The following is a 14047-nucleotide window of genomic DNA, read 5'->3' as shown; positions in this document are numbered from 1 at the left end:
AAAAATTTGGGTAATTGAACAGAATTAACTGATCACTAAAAGGTGTGGGACAGTAAATGTTTAGTCCAAATTCATTGTGCAATATTAACGCAATGTATTATTTGCATGAATAATACTTCTATTTCGTGTCTGATACATCATCCATGCAAATGGATATCTACAGGTAGAATTTACCTTAAAAAACAGCACACAGTGCTTAGAATATCAATATTATTACATTGCATCCAAAACTCCAAATTTCTGTATGAGTATCACAGGGCCAGCATAGTCTTTACAGGTATCACACAAACCATCTTAACTGGTATTCACTCAGTGTGTAGTTTCCTGAAGATAATGATCTCAAGGCAAACCACCAGTCATAGGGAGGATGGCAAAGAAAAGGAAAATAAGATGTACACACTTGCAAGGGAAGGAATAGCATTTGGCAAAAAATAAAACCAGTCTTCTGTATGCTGGACTCAACAGCAGCAACAGAATAAAGAAACCTCAACCTTAATATTTGCATCTGTTACCAAAAAGCACGCAAACTGAATCATGAACACCTCAGATGACCTAACAAGTACTAAAGTCTACTTAGAACCTTTTTCAGTTCAGGGGTCTTATAGGTGTGGGACATTATACACAATAGATCCAGAGGCTGCCACTTTCCAATTCTTCATTTAAACAAAAACAAACAAAAAAAACCAAAAACAAACAAAAAAAGAAAACAGCCAACAACAAAATCATCTTCTTCATTTAATCAGGAAGTAAGATGAGGCACTGGAAAATTAACTACTTAAAGCCTTCAGAATTGGCAATAAAAAAGTAGGACACAGAGATCTGGATATTAATTTTATTGATCTACCTACTCTCTAACACACTGTTTTAAAATAGGTAGAATGGTTTAAGTGATCAAAGCACAAATGCATTTATCTGCCCTTAAGAGCTGATTTTTCCATACCGGTATGCACCTAATCATTTATTACAAACTCATGGTACAACTATTTTGTTCATGTGTAATACAACAGGCATGCAAGGTTCAAAACAAGTTGCAAGTAACCCTCAAAATGCACCTACCGTTGGCTTCACATGGTGATAAAAGTAAGAGGAAATAGACATATTCTTGTCTTAAAACCTACATTAAAGCAGCAGGTTAATTTTAAGTAGTCATCATTATTTTCTCCATTGATTTAGTTGTTAGCACTTGGTGCAGCTGTAAAAAGCAAAAATAAAACTAAATCTTGCCCTGAAGACTATACCCTAAATAACTTCTAGCTCCCAAAATGGCAGAGAAATAGGTATCCTAATCCTGAGCTTTCAAATGAAATTACATAAACGAGATTAACTGTTTATAACAGAAGAATTTTGGTACAAGCAGCAATGAGGCAGTGACTCATGTTTTGCTATTTAATATGGACATAAATCCTCCTCCTCAAAAAGCTCAGTTACAATTTCAGCAGTGAAAATGGCATCTTTTCTGTTTCTCCTTTTAAAGCCAGCATTTTTATCTCCAGGCCTGCCCAACAATGTAATATTACCAAGAAAATACATATATTAAGGCAGATGCCCTTCAGGTTTCTCTTTTACATGTTTATTTTGTCAGAGACAATATAATTAATTCATAATTACAACAAAACTATAGTTAGCATTTTTAAAGCATTTCCTTACTGTCCCTGGTCAAGCTTTCTCAATATACTCTTGGTAAAAGAAGTTACCAAGCAATTACACTTGGGGGGTGGGGGTGGGGACAAGAGAATATATAGAGAGTATATACTACTTCGGAAAGTCAGACCACCTGCTGCTGGTCAACTGCACTTCTTGTCTAACACTATGCTGTGTTACCTACAGAACAGGTAAATAGTAAATCATCCCATTTTGTAGATATAACCCCTAGCAAGCAAAATGCAATAATATCACCGAGTGCAACAGTGCTTCTCCTACTGTGCAGCTCTGTTTATATCAATTGAGTTATCAATGCTTTGACCCAGCATGAATCCAACTTTCCTGCTCTTCTTCCAGCTGGTAAAGAGAAATGTGTTGGAGTTCTACAGACAGCTTTGAACAACTATTTAATCTTAGTATAAACTGATGGCTCCAGTGCTTAATGTTCTTTGTTGTTTAACAGTAGTCATCGGATTGGGGGGGAAGCTAATTGATACCTACCCAAATTAATCCACTGTTTTTACTTCAAGAAACATAGACCTTTTACTAGGGACATAATTGACAATTTGTACACAAAGCTATTCTCATAAGCAAAAACACAGGCTCCAAGACTTTCTGCTTGTACCCTTCCTCATGCTTCTGTAATGCCACAGAACACCACGTGCCAATTTTGCAATTTTATTCAAAGTTACAGTGCGTTACCATTTAAAAACATAAAACCACATTATTTTATTCCAATTTAAGGTATGCTGGGGAAAGAAAAAAAATCCTGTGGGTTTTTTTCACAATAAAGCAGAAGACAACTTCAAAAACCTATGAGAAAAATACCTTATAAAAAATACCTGTATTGATCTATTTGCAAAGCCAGAATTCTCTTAAACTGGAAGTTTATTGGAAAATGGATAAGGACAAGAAGAATAGATAAATTACTTCTTCCCACACACACTCCCAACAGAAAGAACGTAAAACTATATGCTCTTTGATGCTTCACTCTTTCTTCATCATTATAGATTGTTTTGACTTGGTGATGCTGGTGATGCTGGTCACCTTCATTTAAATAATCTTACAGAAAATGTAAGGTTAACAAAAAAAAAAGAAGTCTGAAGTCCTACAAATACCTTCCCAGCTACCTTAAGTAGACAAAGTCAATAAAACAAGACCCCTAGTTATTACACTCACCTTGGATTCATACACACTTAAAATGATGCAATTCCATTCACGTCAGTTCATCTACCCCTGCTTACACACAGCCTGAATCTGACTTTCCTATGTTATAGTAAATTTAAGAACAGTGGAAGAACAAGAAAGTAGGAATTACAGGAAAACACTGGGACTGAAATCACACTGTAGCATATTTCTGTAAATAAAGAGTAATTTTGGAATTATACAATGACTGAGAAGTATTTTTTATCCATAGTCTGTTAGAAAAGGTGTAAGCATCTAAAATCTATTACTATATAAGGTGTAGACGGGCAAGATGTTTCCAACAATATTGGAAATTGGAAATAAATAAATATTGGAAATTGGAAATAAAAAAGTTGGAATAAAAGTTCAATAAAGTACAGTAATTCCTCTTGGTCCTGCTGTGAATTGATAGGACTGACAAGGAATGACTCAGCTAATCTGCACATGTGAGTTGTACACATTCTCAGAATCCACAGTCATGCAACATGGAATAAAGAAAACTGCTCCCGAAACAACTGCTACCAAGATATGGAGGAATACATCCAGAGCATGGTATATTTATTCATTAACATTAACCCCTCGTAGGATAACACTTTGCAAAAAGAAACACACTGAAACATTTATTTGAATGCAAAAGAAGCTAAATGGTAGAATTTAGATAAGAATACCTGCATCATCAGGAATCCATTCAAATAATAACATGTACCAGAAATATCTGGTACATTTTCCTGCTTGTGTAAAAGTATCAGCCAGAGGCAACAAAACATGCCTCAGACAGATGTATCTAAGAGATCTAGCAGAAGTTTCCAAGTGGTTCTTTGTCTCTTTTCTCATTCTGTTTTATTATGACTCATAAAGCAGAAAGACATTTTTCTTCCTTGGATAGGGGTGCTCATCTGGTAGGCTATAGGGAATTAACATTCAATGAGAAAGACTCCATCTAGACAAAAAGTGTCTCCGTGAGACCCGCAAGGTTATTCATGGAGAGAAGAGAAACTTCAAGAACTGCAACAAACGTGAGAGCCATGTAAAACTAGTTTTAACAGACTAGGGTGTAAAAGTTAGAGAACCCTTCATTTCAAAGCCTGTAAAAGATACTTCTACTGTTCAGACTGCAAAGACCCATACACAACCTGATCTAGAAAGGTAATTGGGGGGGGGGGGGGGGGCACGGCAGAATCAAGATGTAAGAATGCCAGTGGCATGTTAACTCTCAAAGTGTGAGTTTTGAGAACTTACTTAAGTAGCATTCCTATCACTATCATGTTCAAATGAAAAGATTCTTCCTGTTTTTTCATCTCTGGCCTATTTCTAAAAATCTTTCCCTGAGGACGTAACTCTGGCTAGATGCCACTTGCGGCATCAGGTTTGGAATCTGAAGCCACCTTCTTTTTGAGGCAGAGTCCTATAGTTGTGTATACTTTAAACAGTTGGTTCTTTAGCTGTAATATGTGTTTTGCCAGGCACTGCCAATAGAAATCCTCACTATAAAAATTACTTCCAATCTATTTTAGAGTTTGTCTTCAAGACCTAAAGAGAATTTTTCTTCTACAAAAAAGGGCCCTGAAAGATTAAAATGATGCTCCTGACAACGTAGGAGAAGCTTTCAATCAATAATGGAGACCTACTTGAATTGCTTAGTCTCAATAACTGTCTATATTCCGACTCTCTTTTCCTGGTATAAAAATTTCTGTTTAAGTGATAAATAATCTTGGTTTCTTTCCTGTGGCATAAAGCTTTGGGCTCTGAAGCTTGACAAAGATCCAGTGTAACTTTACCACGGTGTTGGCATTTAGACTACCAGCTGGTGGAACAAAGACAAAACATTATTACTAAAGTTAACTCTAAAAATAGCTAAATAAAACAGTTCTACAAGTATACCCCAGAGAACAGGATTAATTTTAAATCTCGATGAAGCTATTTCTTGTCTCATTCCAAATTATTCCTGTCACAGCACATCAGCTGAGGCACAGACACAGGCCCAGGCCTGCAGTCCTAGTTCCTGAAGTCCTAGTTCCTGAAGTCCTTAAATTATGATCAGGATTTCACCTCAGTAAAACAGGTTCCCCTCTCACAAAATTTCAAAGTGCAGCAATGTGAACCAACACTATATAATGTGTTATCTGCCTCATTTTGTGGAGATTCAGAGGAGTATCTAAAACAACTCTTATTGTAAAAATATGTGGTATATCAGCATTAAGAATCATTATTTGGAAGTCTCAGAGTACTCAGATTTTCGATACACATGGTACATGTTACTATCCTTATACTCACAAAGCTGAAATGTCTACTGCTTTTACGGGAAGAATAGCTAGGCCAGTACTAACTGCCACTGCTTCTCTCTGTCGACAGCAAATGAAGTAGTCAGAATGCAGGGCCATGCAAGCACCAGAACATGCCATGTGAAGGGCTTCCTATGTCTACAACAGAGTAGTCCTCAAAATACAAGAAGGAATTTGCAAGAAAATCTGCTAGGTACTTGTTTCAGTCACTAGCATGCAACATTCATCAGGGCACCATCGTGTGAAAGCGTTCTCAGGTTTGTCATAAAAGGACAGCTTCACCTGCTTTTTAAAGAGTTTGTACCTTTGATATATTCTAATACAAAACGTTATATTTTCCCATCTACATCCTCATGCAGTTTCCATTTGATGCATCCATAGGTCTTGATGTAAACTGGTACAATACTATTATTTCTTGCCAAAGCAGGCAAAGGATATAAAAACATAAAGTAGTAATATTGAGCAAGCATGAGGATAAAAGCTCCTCACAAGTACAAAACATTGTAAACACTTGGAACCTTCCATAGAAGGTGATATAAAGGGAATTATTATACTTATGTATTAATTATGTGCTATCACAAAATGAACTGTGCAACTGTTAAAGTTATTATCAAATGCCAGTTCTCATCTAAACAAAACTAAAACAGACTCAGTCTCCTGCTGAGAAACATGCTATTCCTGTATGTGATTTGACATGTAGAAAGAAAGAAGCATTGTAAATATTTAGCTGGATATTCCTATGCAGATCTTCTCTAGGAGAGCATGATACGGTTTTCCCCAGGGCAACAGAACAAATTTTAGAAGTCAAGAAAACCCACAGTCCTTTCAACTTTGTTTACAGAAACATACTCTGAAACATAAACATAACTGACATCATCTCCAGAGGATAATTTGACAATGCATAAGGAAGAGCCACCACTGATCTTGTTGCAGCTTTCAGGTAGACTTCCAGAAATCCATGTAATGTCAAAGGGTTCATTAAATACACTGCAGCTGATACTTTATACTCTCTGGTCATTTCAACCAGTACTTGACTTCACAGATTCAAAGTATAGATTCAATATTAGAGTAAGTTGAACTAAATCTGTTCTGCTGTTGATGAGTGATCTACCAGCTGTGACATCTTCTCTGCTCATGTTCCAGCTTATAGTAGCATGAGCAGTCATGCAGTTGCACATTTTGTTGGAAGAAAGTACCTGAAAAATTTGTTAGAATTAGCAATGGTTCCCTAAACTGACCAAGACTGCATGGCTGCAATAACATCAGTGCTGGCACAAAAAATTTGCCAGTAACACACAGTCATGTAAGGAAAGGAGAGAAGAGCTGCTCTTTCTGATATAGGAAAAGCTTTGTTCAACTTACTTTGACTGTAAACTACACACGAGGAAACCTTAGCTTCAAGAATATGATAAGCCAGACAAACACAGTGCTAAATCTCAAAGCTATTTCACCCACTCCTGAGCACTGTTCCCACACTCTACTCAATTCCTTTGTGCTGAAACAGGTCGTTTTTAAGGTGCACAAAGTCCTGGATCACACAGTCGACCTGTTTTAAAACTAACAACTATGTTCAGGGTTTGTCTCAGATAAATCCCCCAATGTGTACACGGACAAAACCATAGCACAAACACTACAAGGGGGAAAGGATTGGCCCTGCAATCTTCCCACGCTGACTGGCCCAAGAAAGAGAACTGAAATGAAGATTTTCCTCTCTCCTTGTCTTTTTTTTTTTTTTTTTATTAAGATTTCTCAGAGCACTATATTAACTCTGGTCTGTATATTTACAGCTGGTTTGTCAGCTGTAGTTTCTACTCAGCAAACAGGATCAACAAAAGCATTTAGTGTCATTTAATGACTTAGTGTCATTCCAGCAGACTAAAGGTACACCCTTCACTTTAAGGTAAAAGAATAAATTTCATATACATAATTTATTTGCATAACAGAGTCAAGGCCAAGCAACTAATTAATCCATCCAACTAAGTCATTCAGGAATGAAACTTTTATAAAACTGAAGTTGTAATTTACAAAATAAAAGATATGTGTGTGTGCGCATGTAGGCTGAAGAAATACTTTTTATGTTAGTATTTACAGCTTGGCACTATAGTTGAAAGAATAGTTCTCCAACGCACTTAGCATGACAGCTGGATCTTTCAGTATTCTATGTATGCATCAGGGCCAGAAATTCAGAAGTAGTCAGAATAGAGTAGCCAGTTCTCATGCTTATGTAGCACAAATAAAATTGACAATGTTTCCATTAGAAAACCAGCTCCTAAAGTTATATTTAAACTAAAGCTTCTGTTTAGAATCAAAGGTGAGTTGTCTGCACCTACAGAGAAAATCTCCAAAACTAACATGATGAAAACTAAAACTAGAAGAAAAATCAAAAAATCTTTTAAATAGTAGTGGTTTTGACACTCACAATTAACAACATATTCTGTATAAAAGGATGTTTAGAATTTAGGAATATTCTAGCTAATCAAGGATGGCTACAATAAAGTACAGGGTGTGGGTTTTTTCTTAACCCATGCTAAGTTTATAGGCACTGAATTCCTTTCAACCTAGATAAAGTATCTATTGTGTCTTCAAAACCTGTGCTAAATGTTTTGGAGGGGGATTTTGTTTTCTAGAGATAGGATCACTCCAAAACCAAAGTACAGTATGTTCCCAAAAGGGTGAATAATTCAATCTCCCACCTTGACAACTCATTATTGCCCTGTTGTTTTGAGTGTGACAGAAATGTCAAGGCCTGGAAGCTCTAACACTAAGCAGACACAAGCAATGGGAAGTAGCTGAATACAAAATAACATAGCACACACAACAATGTAAAACCCCTAGGGAAATCTACTCAGTCCTCAGAAAACAAACCACTCCACAGCGTGCATGCTATACCCAAACCAGATTCACATCGGGCAAAGAATACATATTTTGCTATTGACTGTATGCCATAAAAAAAGCGATCTAGAGTAAGACATATAAAAGTAGCAACATCAATCAAACATCAGAAAACATGGAAACTAAGACTATAGGCAAAAGTTTGTAACAGAAATAAAAATTACTGTTCCTGAGCTGCTTATTGCCACTGTCTTGGTAAAGGTCACCATGCCCTGAGGTGGAACGCAAACTATTCGGTCACTTTAGTGCAAAGTCTGGCAGCTTGTCTGAATCTGCTGATGGTATTATGATAAGCCATCAATCTTGACACTGACATGGTTGAGATGCACATAGATATTTTGCTCTCCTCCTTCTTCTGTTGGGCCAGCAACATGTGAAACACAGTCAGAATACAACTCTTCAGTGATTCCAGTTAGACTCTCCAAAAACCACCAAGCACTCCAGCTTAAGCTGTAAAACATAGATCCTAGACATTCAAATGCCTCTCCCTTTTTAGGTACCTAAATCAAATTGATTCCAATGGGAAGTTCAAAAACATCCTTGACAACCTGGTCTAAGGAAGTCCAGTTCCTCAACCAGAATCAAGGTTAATTGAGATTACAACAAAAGACAGTCCAATTTGCTACCGCATTCTTATTAAATTAGAACTTGTTCAATCTAATTGCAGAATGTTACCTAATTAAAACAGTACTGTGAGCAACAATGATCTAAACTTGAAGTTCACCCATGGTTACGTCATATTAAAGTGACTCTGGCCACCAGGAGACCTACCGAGTCCTTTCCTCTTCCTTGCACAACTGTTTCTATATACACATGATGAGCCAAACCAAGGAGTTGATTTAGCTGAAAACTAATCTGACTGAAAATTATCAGCTTTACCTAGATCACCTTGCCAAACTACCTCAATACATAGTTATTTGAAGGATAGTACTGGCAGAGGAAGGGAGACTGAAAGCAAAGTCATCCCCTAAACATAATAATTAAAAAAAAATAGAGAAACTTGCTAGGATTATCAAAATTACAATTAGCACTTTAGACTGTAAAAACAAACTGATAGGTAACAACAGAAAATTAATTAAAATGAAGCCACATCTCTATGAAAGTGAGATCTCAAACAGGATTAATGTGTAGACATACTCACCACATGCTAAGAACATTTGCAGACACGTCATACTTCAGACAATGAACAGAAATTTACAAAATCTATAACAACACATCATGGCTAAATATAGCCAGACAAGACATGGTGGAAATACAAAATAATCATTAGATAGATACAAATACATACTAGATGAGCAGAATAAATAGTTTTACAATATCAAGAAGTAGAAGAGCATGCCAGAAACTCCATAATATTATTGGCAAATGAGAAGTAAATACAAGAGGTGAAAAAAGAATGGACTGACGAAACTGATGAGAATTGGGGAATTAATACCTTCTCATATACACAGTACAGCAAGTATCAGCCACAGAAAAGAAAAAAAGACAAAAAAAACCAAAACACCTCAAACATAAAAAAGCACACGCCAAACCAAACCACCAACACTATTCAGGCACCAAAAACCTCAGACAGTAAAAGGCAGTACTATTCTCTTCAACTAGGAGATGTCAATGTACTTGTTTTCAGATTACAACAGTAAAAGACTTCAGAAGCAGAAATTTAGAAAAAGCAAGTATCCATTATTAAACATGCAACAACTCTGCATATAAGCAGACCAAGGTATCTAAATTCAAGGCTGGGGAAGAGAAGTTGGGGGCAGGTTTTGGAGGGAAAAGTTGGTGTGAAAAGAGAAGAAAGTGGTTGGGCTGTTTTTTGTTCAGAATGAAAGTCATTAAAATGTGAGGGTTCTTTTTAGATTTTCACAGAAAATAATTAGTAAACATTAGCTTTGCTGTATCATACAAAGGTTCTCTCAGTATTAGTCAGCCCCATAGTACCATACAAGCAATACCAAAGACACCCTCCTCAGTAAATTAAAATTCTCCAATCTGCAGACTAGGGTTACATAAATGACAATATAAAAGACCATGTGACACAACATTAAGTATTTTGATACTACCTCTAGATAGTGAAGGTAAGAGATTTTCTTCCTATTATTGTTCTTGTATATTTCTTAATGTATACGGAGATAGCACCATCCTTTCCAAATGGGGCACAATACAGATATCATTAACAATTCATTTCAATGTCACCAAAGCAATTTTTATAGTGAGATTTTCAGAAAAGGCAGTGTCTTTTTGGATAAAATCAAGGAGAGTCCCACATAAGGGACAACCTGAAGGACAGCAAATAATGCATCTGTGTGAGAAACTGAAGCATGAAAAGACCAGGCTGATATTGTTGTCAAACAGGAACAGGAAGGGGTAGTGTATTATAATAGATTAAAAATGCCACACAAGCCAAAAATACATACTTTTGTACATTACATAAAGGATACGACCTGTATTACAGGCAGCTTTTCAACTCTAGTACAGGGAAGGCAATACGCTATTGAACAGCAAAAGCTTCCACTGGATTATTGTATTAACATACCTGGACAATCACAGCAAGCGATTGACTTATGAAAAGCTTATCAAGGCAAGCTGAAGCGAAGCTACCTTTCAGCAATGAGGACAATGCAGAGACAAAAATGAAAACTTCATCACAAAGAAAAAAAATATTACGTCCCCAGAGCAGCTGCTCAAGTAGAGAGAAAGCAGATGAAGATGTTAGGAGTTCAAGGCCAGGGTGAAAAGCAATTAGTAAGACAAAAGATATGAAGTGGAACCTTTTACCCTTTAATAAGGAAATGATCCAATAAAGACATAATGCTGGAAACACGATCTTTAATTGGGAAAAAACAAAGAAATTTGCTGCCACATAGGGAAAGGAAAAAAAAAAGTTAAACTATGCTGATTGCAGTCTAAAATTGATATGCATCCTTTGCAATGATATGCACCACGTGCAGACTTGTTTCCTCTGGATTTCCCTAGTCAACAGACTCCTTTGATTACAGGAACTATTAGCAATGCAAGTTTTAAAATCTACTATTTAATAAAGTTAAGCATTAAAAGAAAAAATAAACAAAACTCAGTATCAAAAGTAGTATCAATGGAGAAAAATGCTTACCTAAAAATAATGACACACACCCCAAAAAGAGAAAATTAAGGCACTGAGAATATCTACCCTAACCATTGAAGACAAGCATAGACTAGAAGAGCACTTTAAATAGCAGAATAAGCAAACTGAGAGGGAGCTGCAGCTGGTTCTCCAATTACTAGGCATTGTTTAAAAATGCAAACTCAAATTAAAATCCCTCAGAACATTTGTACTCTCAAAGATGACTTACACAGTAGTTGAAAGATCTGTATTTTAAACTATCAAAATTAAAGTTATTCAAGTAGCTGCCAGTAAATATCCTGAAGAACAAGAAGAAAGAAGTAAAATAAAATAAATAAATAAAACACCACCAGAACACAGGGAAGTATTAATATAGTATCTTCTATAGTATTTCCTATGGACTATAAAACTAATCCTCAAGTTTTCTCTTCCGAAAGCCCAGACATATACAGTATGCTCAAACAGCTCTGTTATCAGTCTATGATAACTGTTCATGCCTTAGAGTGACTATGAAATCACTGAATGATTGGTGTCATTAATGTTAACACTTAGGGAATCTTGCAAAATCAACTGCAGAGGAAAAGAAGATGAAGTACAACTCAGTGTGGTGAGGGCCATATTAGAAACTCAGAAAAGAAACGTTTATACATGTATGCAGGCATCCTATTCTATGCAATTTTTTTACATGACAGTACTTATTTTTGTTGCCTACACGTTAAACGAGCAGAAAGTAAAAAAAAAAAAAACAAAAAAAACCCAAAAACCCACCAAAAAAAACTATACTGAAAGACAAAGTAATAGTGAAAAGTAAAGCACTAAAAAAGCTCTGTGTGAGCACAACAGTCAGCAGTGTTTCACAGTAATGTTAGGAAATACCTGAGTAGATAAACAGCCCTTTCAATATCACCGAGTTCTTCATCAACTGTCAATCTTTCTATTTCTTCTGGTGTCTGTCAAGCGTGAAATAGAGATTATGAGTTTACAATGCCTTACTGTTTCATCGCTTTAATCTTCTTAAAACATCCCCTTCCTCCCCACACAACCAGGGATAGTTCCACGTGCAATTTGAATTTAATCCCTGAAATCTGCAGCCAGCATTTCAAATTCAATCAAATAAATCTTTCACCAGGAAAAGACGGAATGCAATAGAAGTACAGTTCCATGTCTGACGCTACCACTATTAATCACTTAAAGTCTAAACAAATCACATATAAAGACCTAAGCTAGTCTTTTTTTTTTTTTTTTTTTTTTTTTCTTTTTCGAGGACGATACTCTTACAGGGAAAATACTAAGTCCCTGCTACATAGAATTCGAGGCCGTTTATTCCAAAATGACCGAAAACAATCTTTAGTATTCTGGTCCGTAATAAATAAACTGCTTGTTCAGTTAGCTGTGCATAAATCAAACAGACACAATTTCAAATTGATTTTAAAGCATCGTTCTATTTTGAAGTATATACCTTCAGGCTCCTGCGTACTGGCCTCTCTATAATAGTTAGCTCCTGCAGGTCTTCTATGTATCCAAATAAATTGCTCTGACTAAAATCCATTTTGGAGAAGAGGATTATCGGACGCATGTAACACTACAGCCTCCGGCAGCCGCCGCTCGCCCCGAGTCTCACATCGCACCGGAGTAGGCAGGACCGGCGCCCCGGCCGCGCCCGCCGCCTCGCCGGGCGCACACACTGCGGCAGCGCCCGCCGCCGCGCCGAGCCTCCCGCCGGGAAACTTTGTCCGCTCGGCCCGGGCGGGCAGGCAGCGGGGCCGGTGCCCGCAGCCCCGGGTGCCGGCAGCCCCCGGCGCGGGGGGAGCTGCGAGCCAAGTTTCCCCTCTTCGCGGGCCGCCCCTGCCCGCAGCGGCGAGGGGGACGGCGCCGCCTCTGGGCCGGGGAGGGGGCGGCGGCGTCTCTCCGCGCAGCGCCCGGGCTACGGGGCTGGCTCCCCACCGGGGCAGGGCGCGGAGCGGAGCAGCCCCCCTCCGCGGTGCGCCGGTGCCGCCTCTGCGCGCCCCCCCACCCCGGGAGGAGGGACGGTCGCTGCGGTGCAGTGACGCTCCCCGCCCCCGTCCCGCGGCGCAGCCCCCCCAGGCGCCCTCCCCGGCGGCGCGGGGGCGAGCGCGACGGCTCTCCCGGGCCCGGCCGGGGCAGCCCCGCAGCCCGCACGGCGCCGGCCCCCGCGGTGGGGCCGCCCCAGCACCGCCGAGCCGGTCGCCGGGGCAACGCGGCGCTACAGCGGCCTCCGCGGGGCAAAGCCGCTCCCGGGCGCGGCGGTACCGAGCGCGCGGAGGGCGCCGCCCCCTCAGCGGCCGCCACCGCGCGCGGGGCCTGGCCCCGGGCCGCGCTCCCGCGGTGCTGCCAGCCGCCCCGCCGGGCTCCCCCGGCACCGCCTGCCCCACCTGCCCCGCCGGGCTCCCCCGGGCACCGCCGCCCCGCCGGGCTCCGCCGGGCACTGCCTGCCCCACCTGCCCCGCCGGGCTCCCCCTGGCCCCCGCCGCCCGGCCGCCCCCACCGGGCTCCCCTTGGCCTGCCCCGGCCGCCCACCCGCCGGGCCCCTCTTCCCCAGCTATGGGCTCCCCCCTCCCTCGGCGACGACCCCCCGGAAGCCGCCTGCTCCCAGGCCCGCTGCAGCCGTGCCCATGGGGCTCCGTATCCCCACTGCTCCCGTCCCCCCAGCTCAGGCAGCGTCCCCTTCCAGCTGTGCTGGGGCTCCTCACCAGTCCTGCCCCACTGTCACCGCTATTTCAGAGCAGAATTGCCCAGGTGGAACCTATAAACATGCTGGTTTTGATGAAAAGTCCAAAGTGGGTTCCTTCCCCGGTGAATGCTTTTACATTAATCTATAAAAAAAACCCACCGGTGAATGCTTTTACATTAATCTATAAAAAAAACCCAAAGAAAAGCTTTGGACATCCTGGCAGCAAACCGCGACTCTACACTAAAGGTGTCGCTT

The 14047-nt window shown here is 40.0% G+C and overlaps 1 protein-coding gene across 4 annotated transcripts in view; it reads right to left on the bottom strand.

Annotated features, from left to right (window-relative positions):
* PPP4R4 (protein phosphatase 4 regulatory subunit 4) overlaps positions 1–12696 on the bottom strand; it is a 72490-nt gene extending 59794 nt beyond the window's left edge. For all 4 annotated transcript variants that reach the window (XM_080396260.1, XM_080396261.1, XM_080396259.1 and 1 more), the window contains exons 1-2: positions 12560–12696; positions 11977–12050 (exon numbers count right to left, since the gene is read on the bottom strand). In XM_080396260.1, coding sequence (XP_080252386.1) covers positions 11977–12050; positions 12560–12676 — 191 coding nt within the window. In that variant the 5' untranslated portion in view covers positions 12677–12696. The remainder of the gene's footprint in view (positions 1–11976; positions 12051–12559) is intronic.
* Positions 12697–14047: the final 1351 nt, after the last annotated feature.

Source organism: Falco punctatus, assembly GCF_963210335.1.
Source record: "Falco punctatus genome assembly, chromosome: 7".
NCBI lineage: Eukaryota > Metazoa > Chordata > Aves > Falconiformes > Falconidae > Falco > Falco punctatus.
This window is presented reverse-complemented; position numbering and strand designations above follow the sequence as displayed.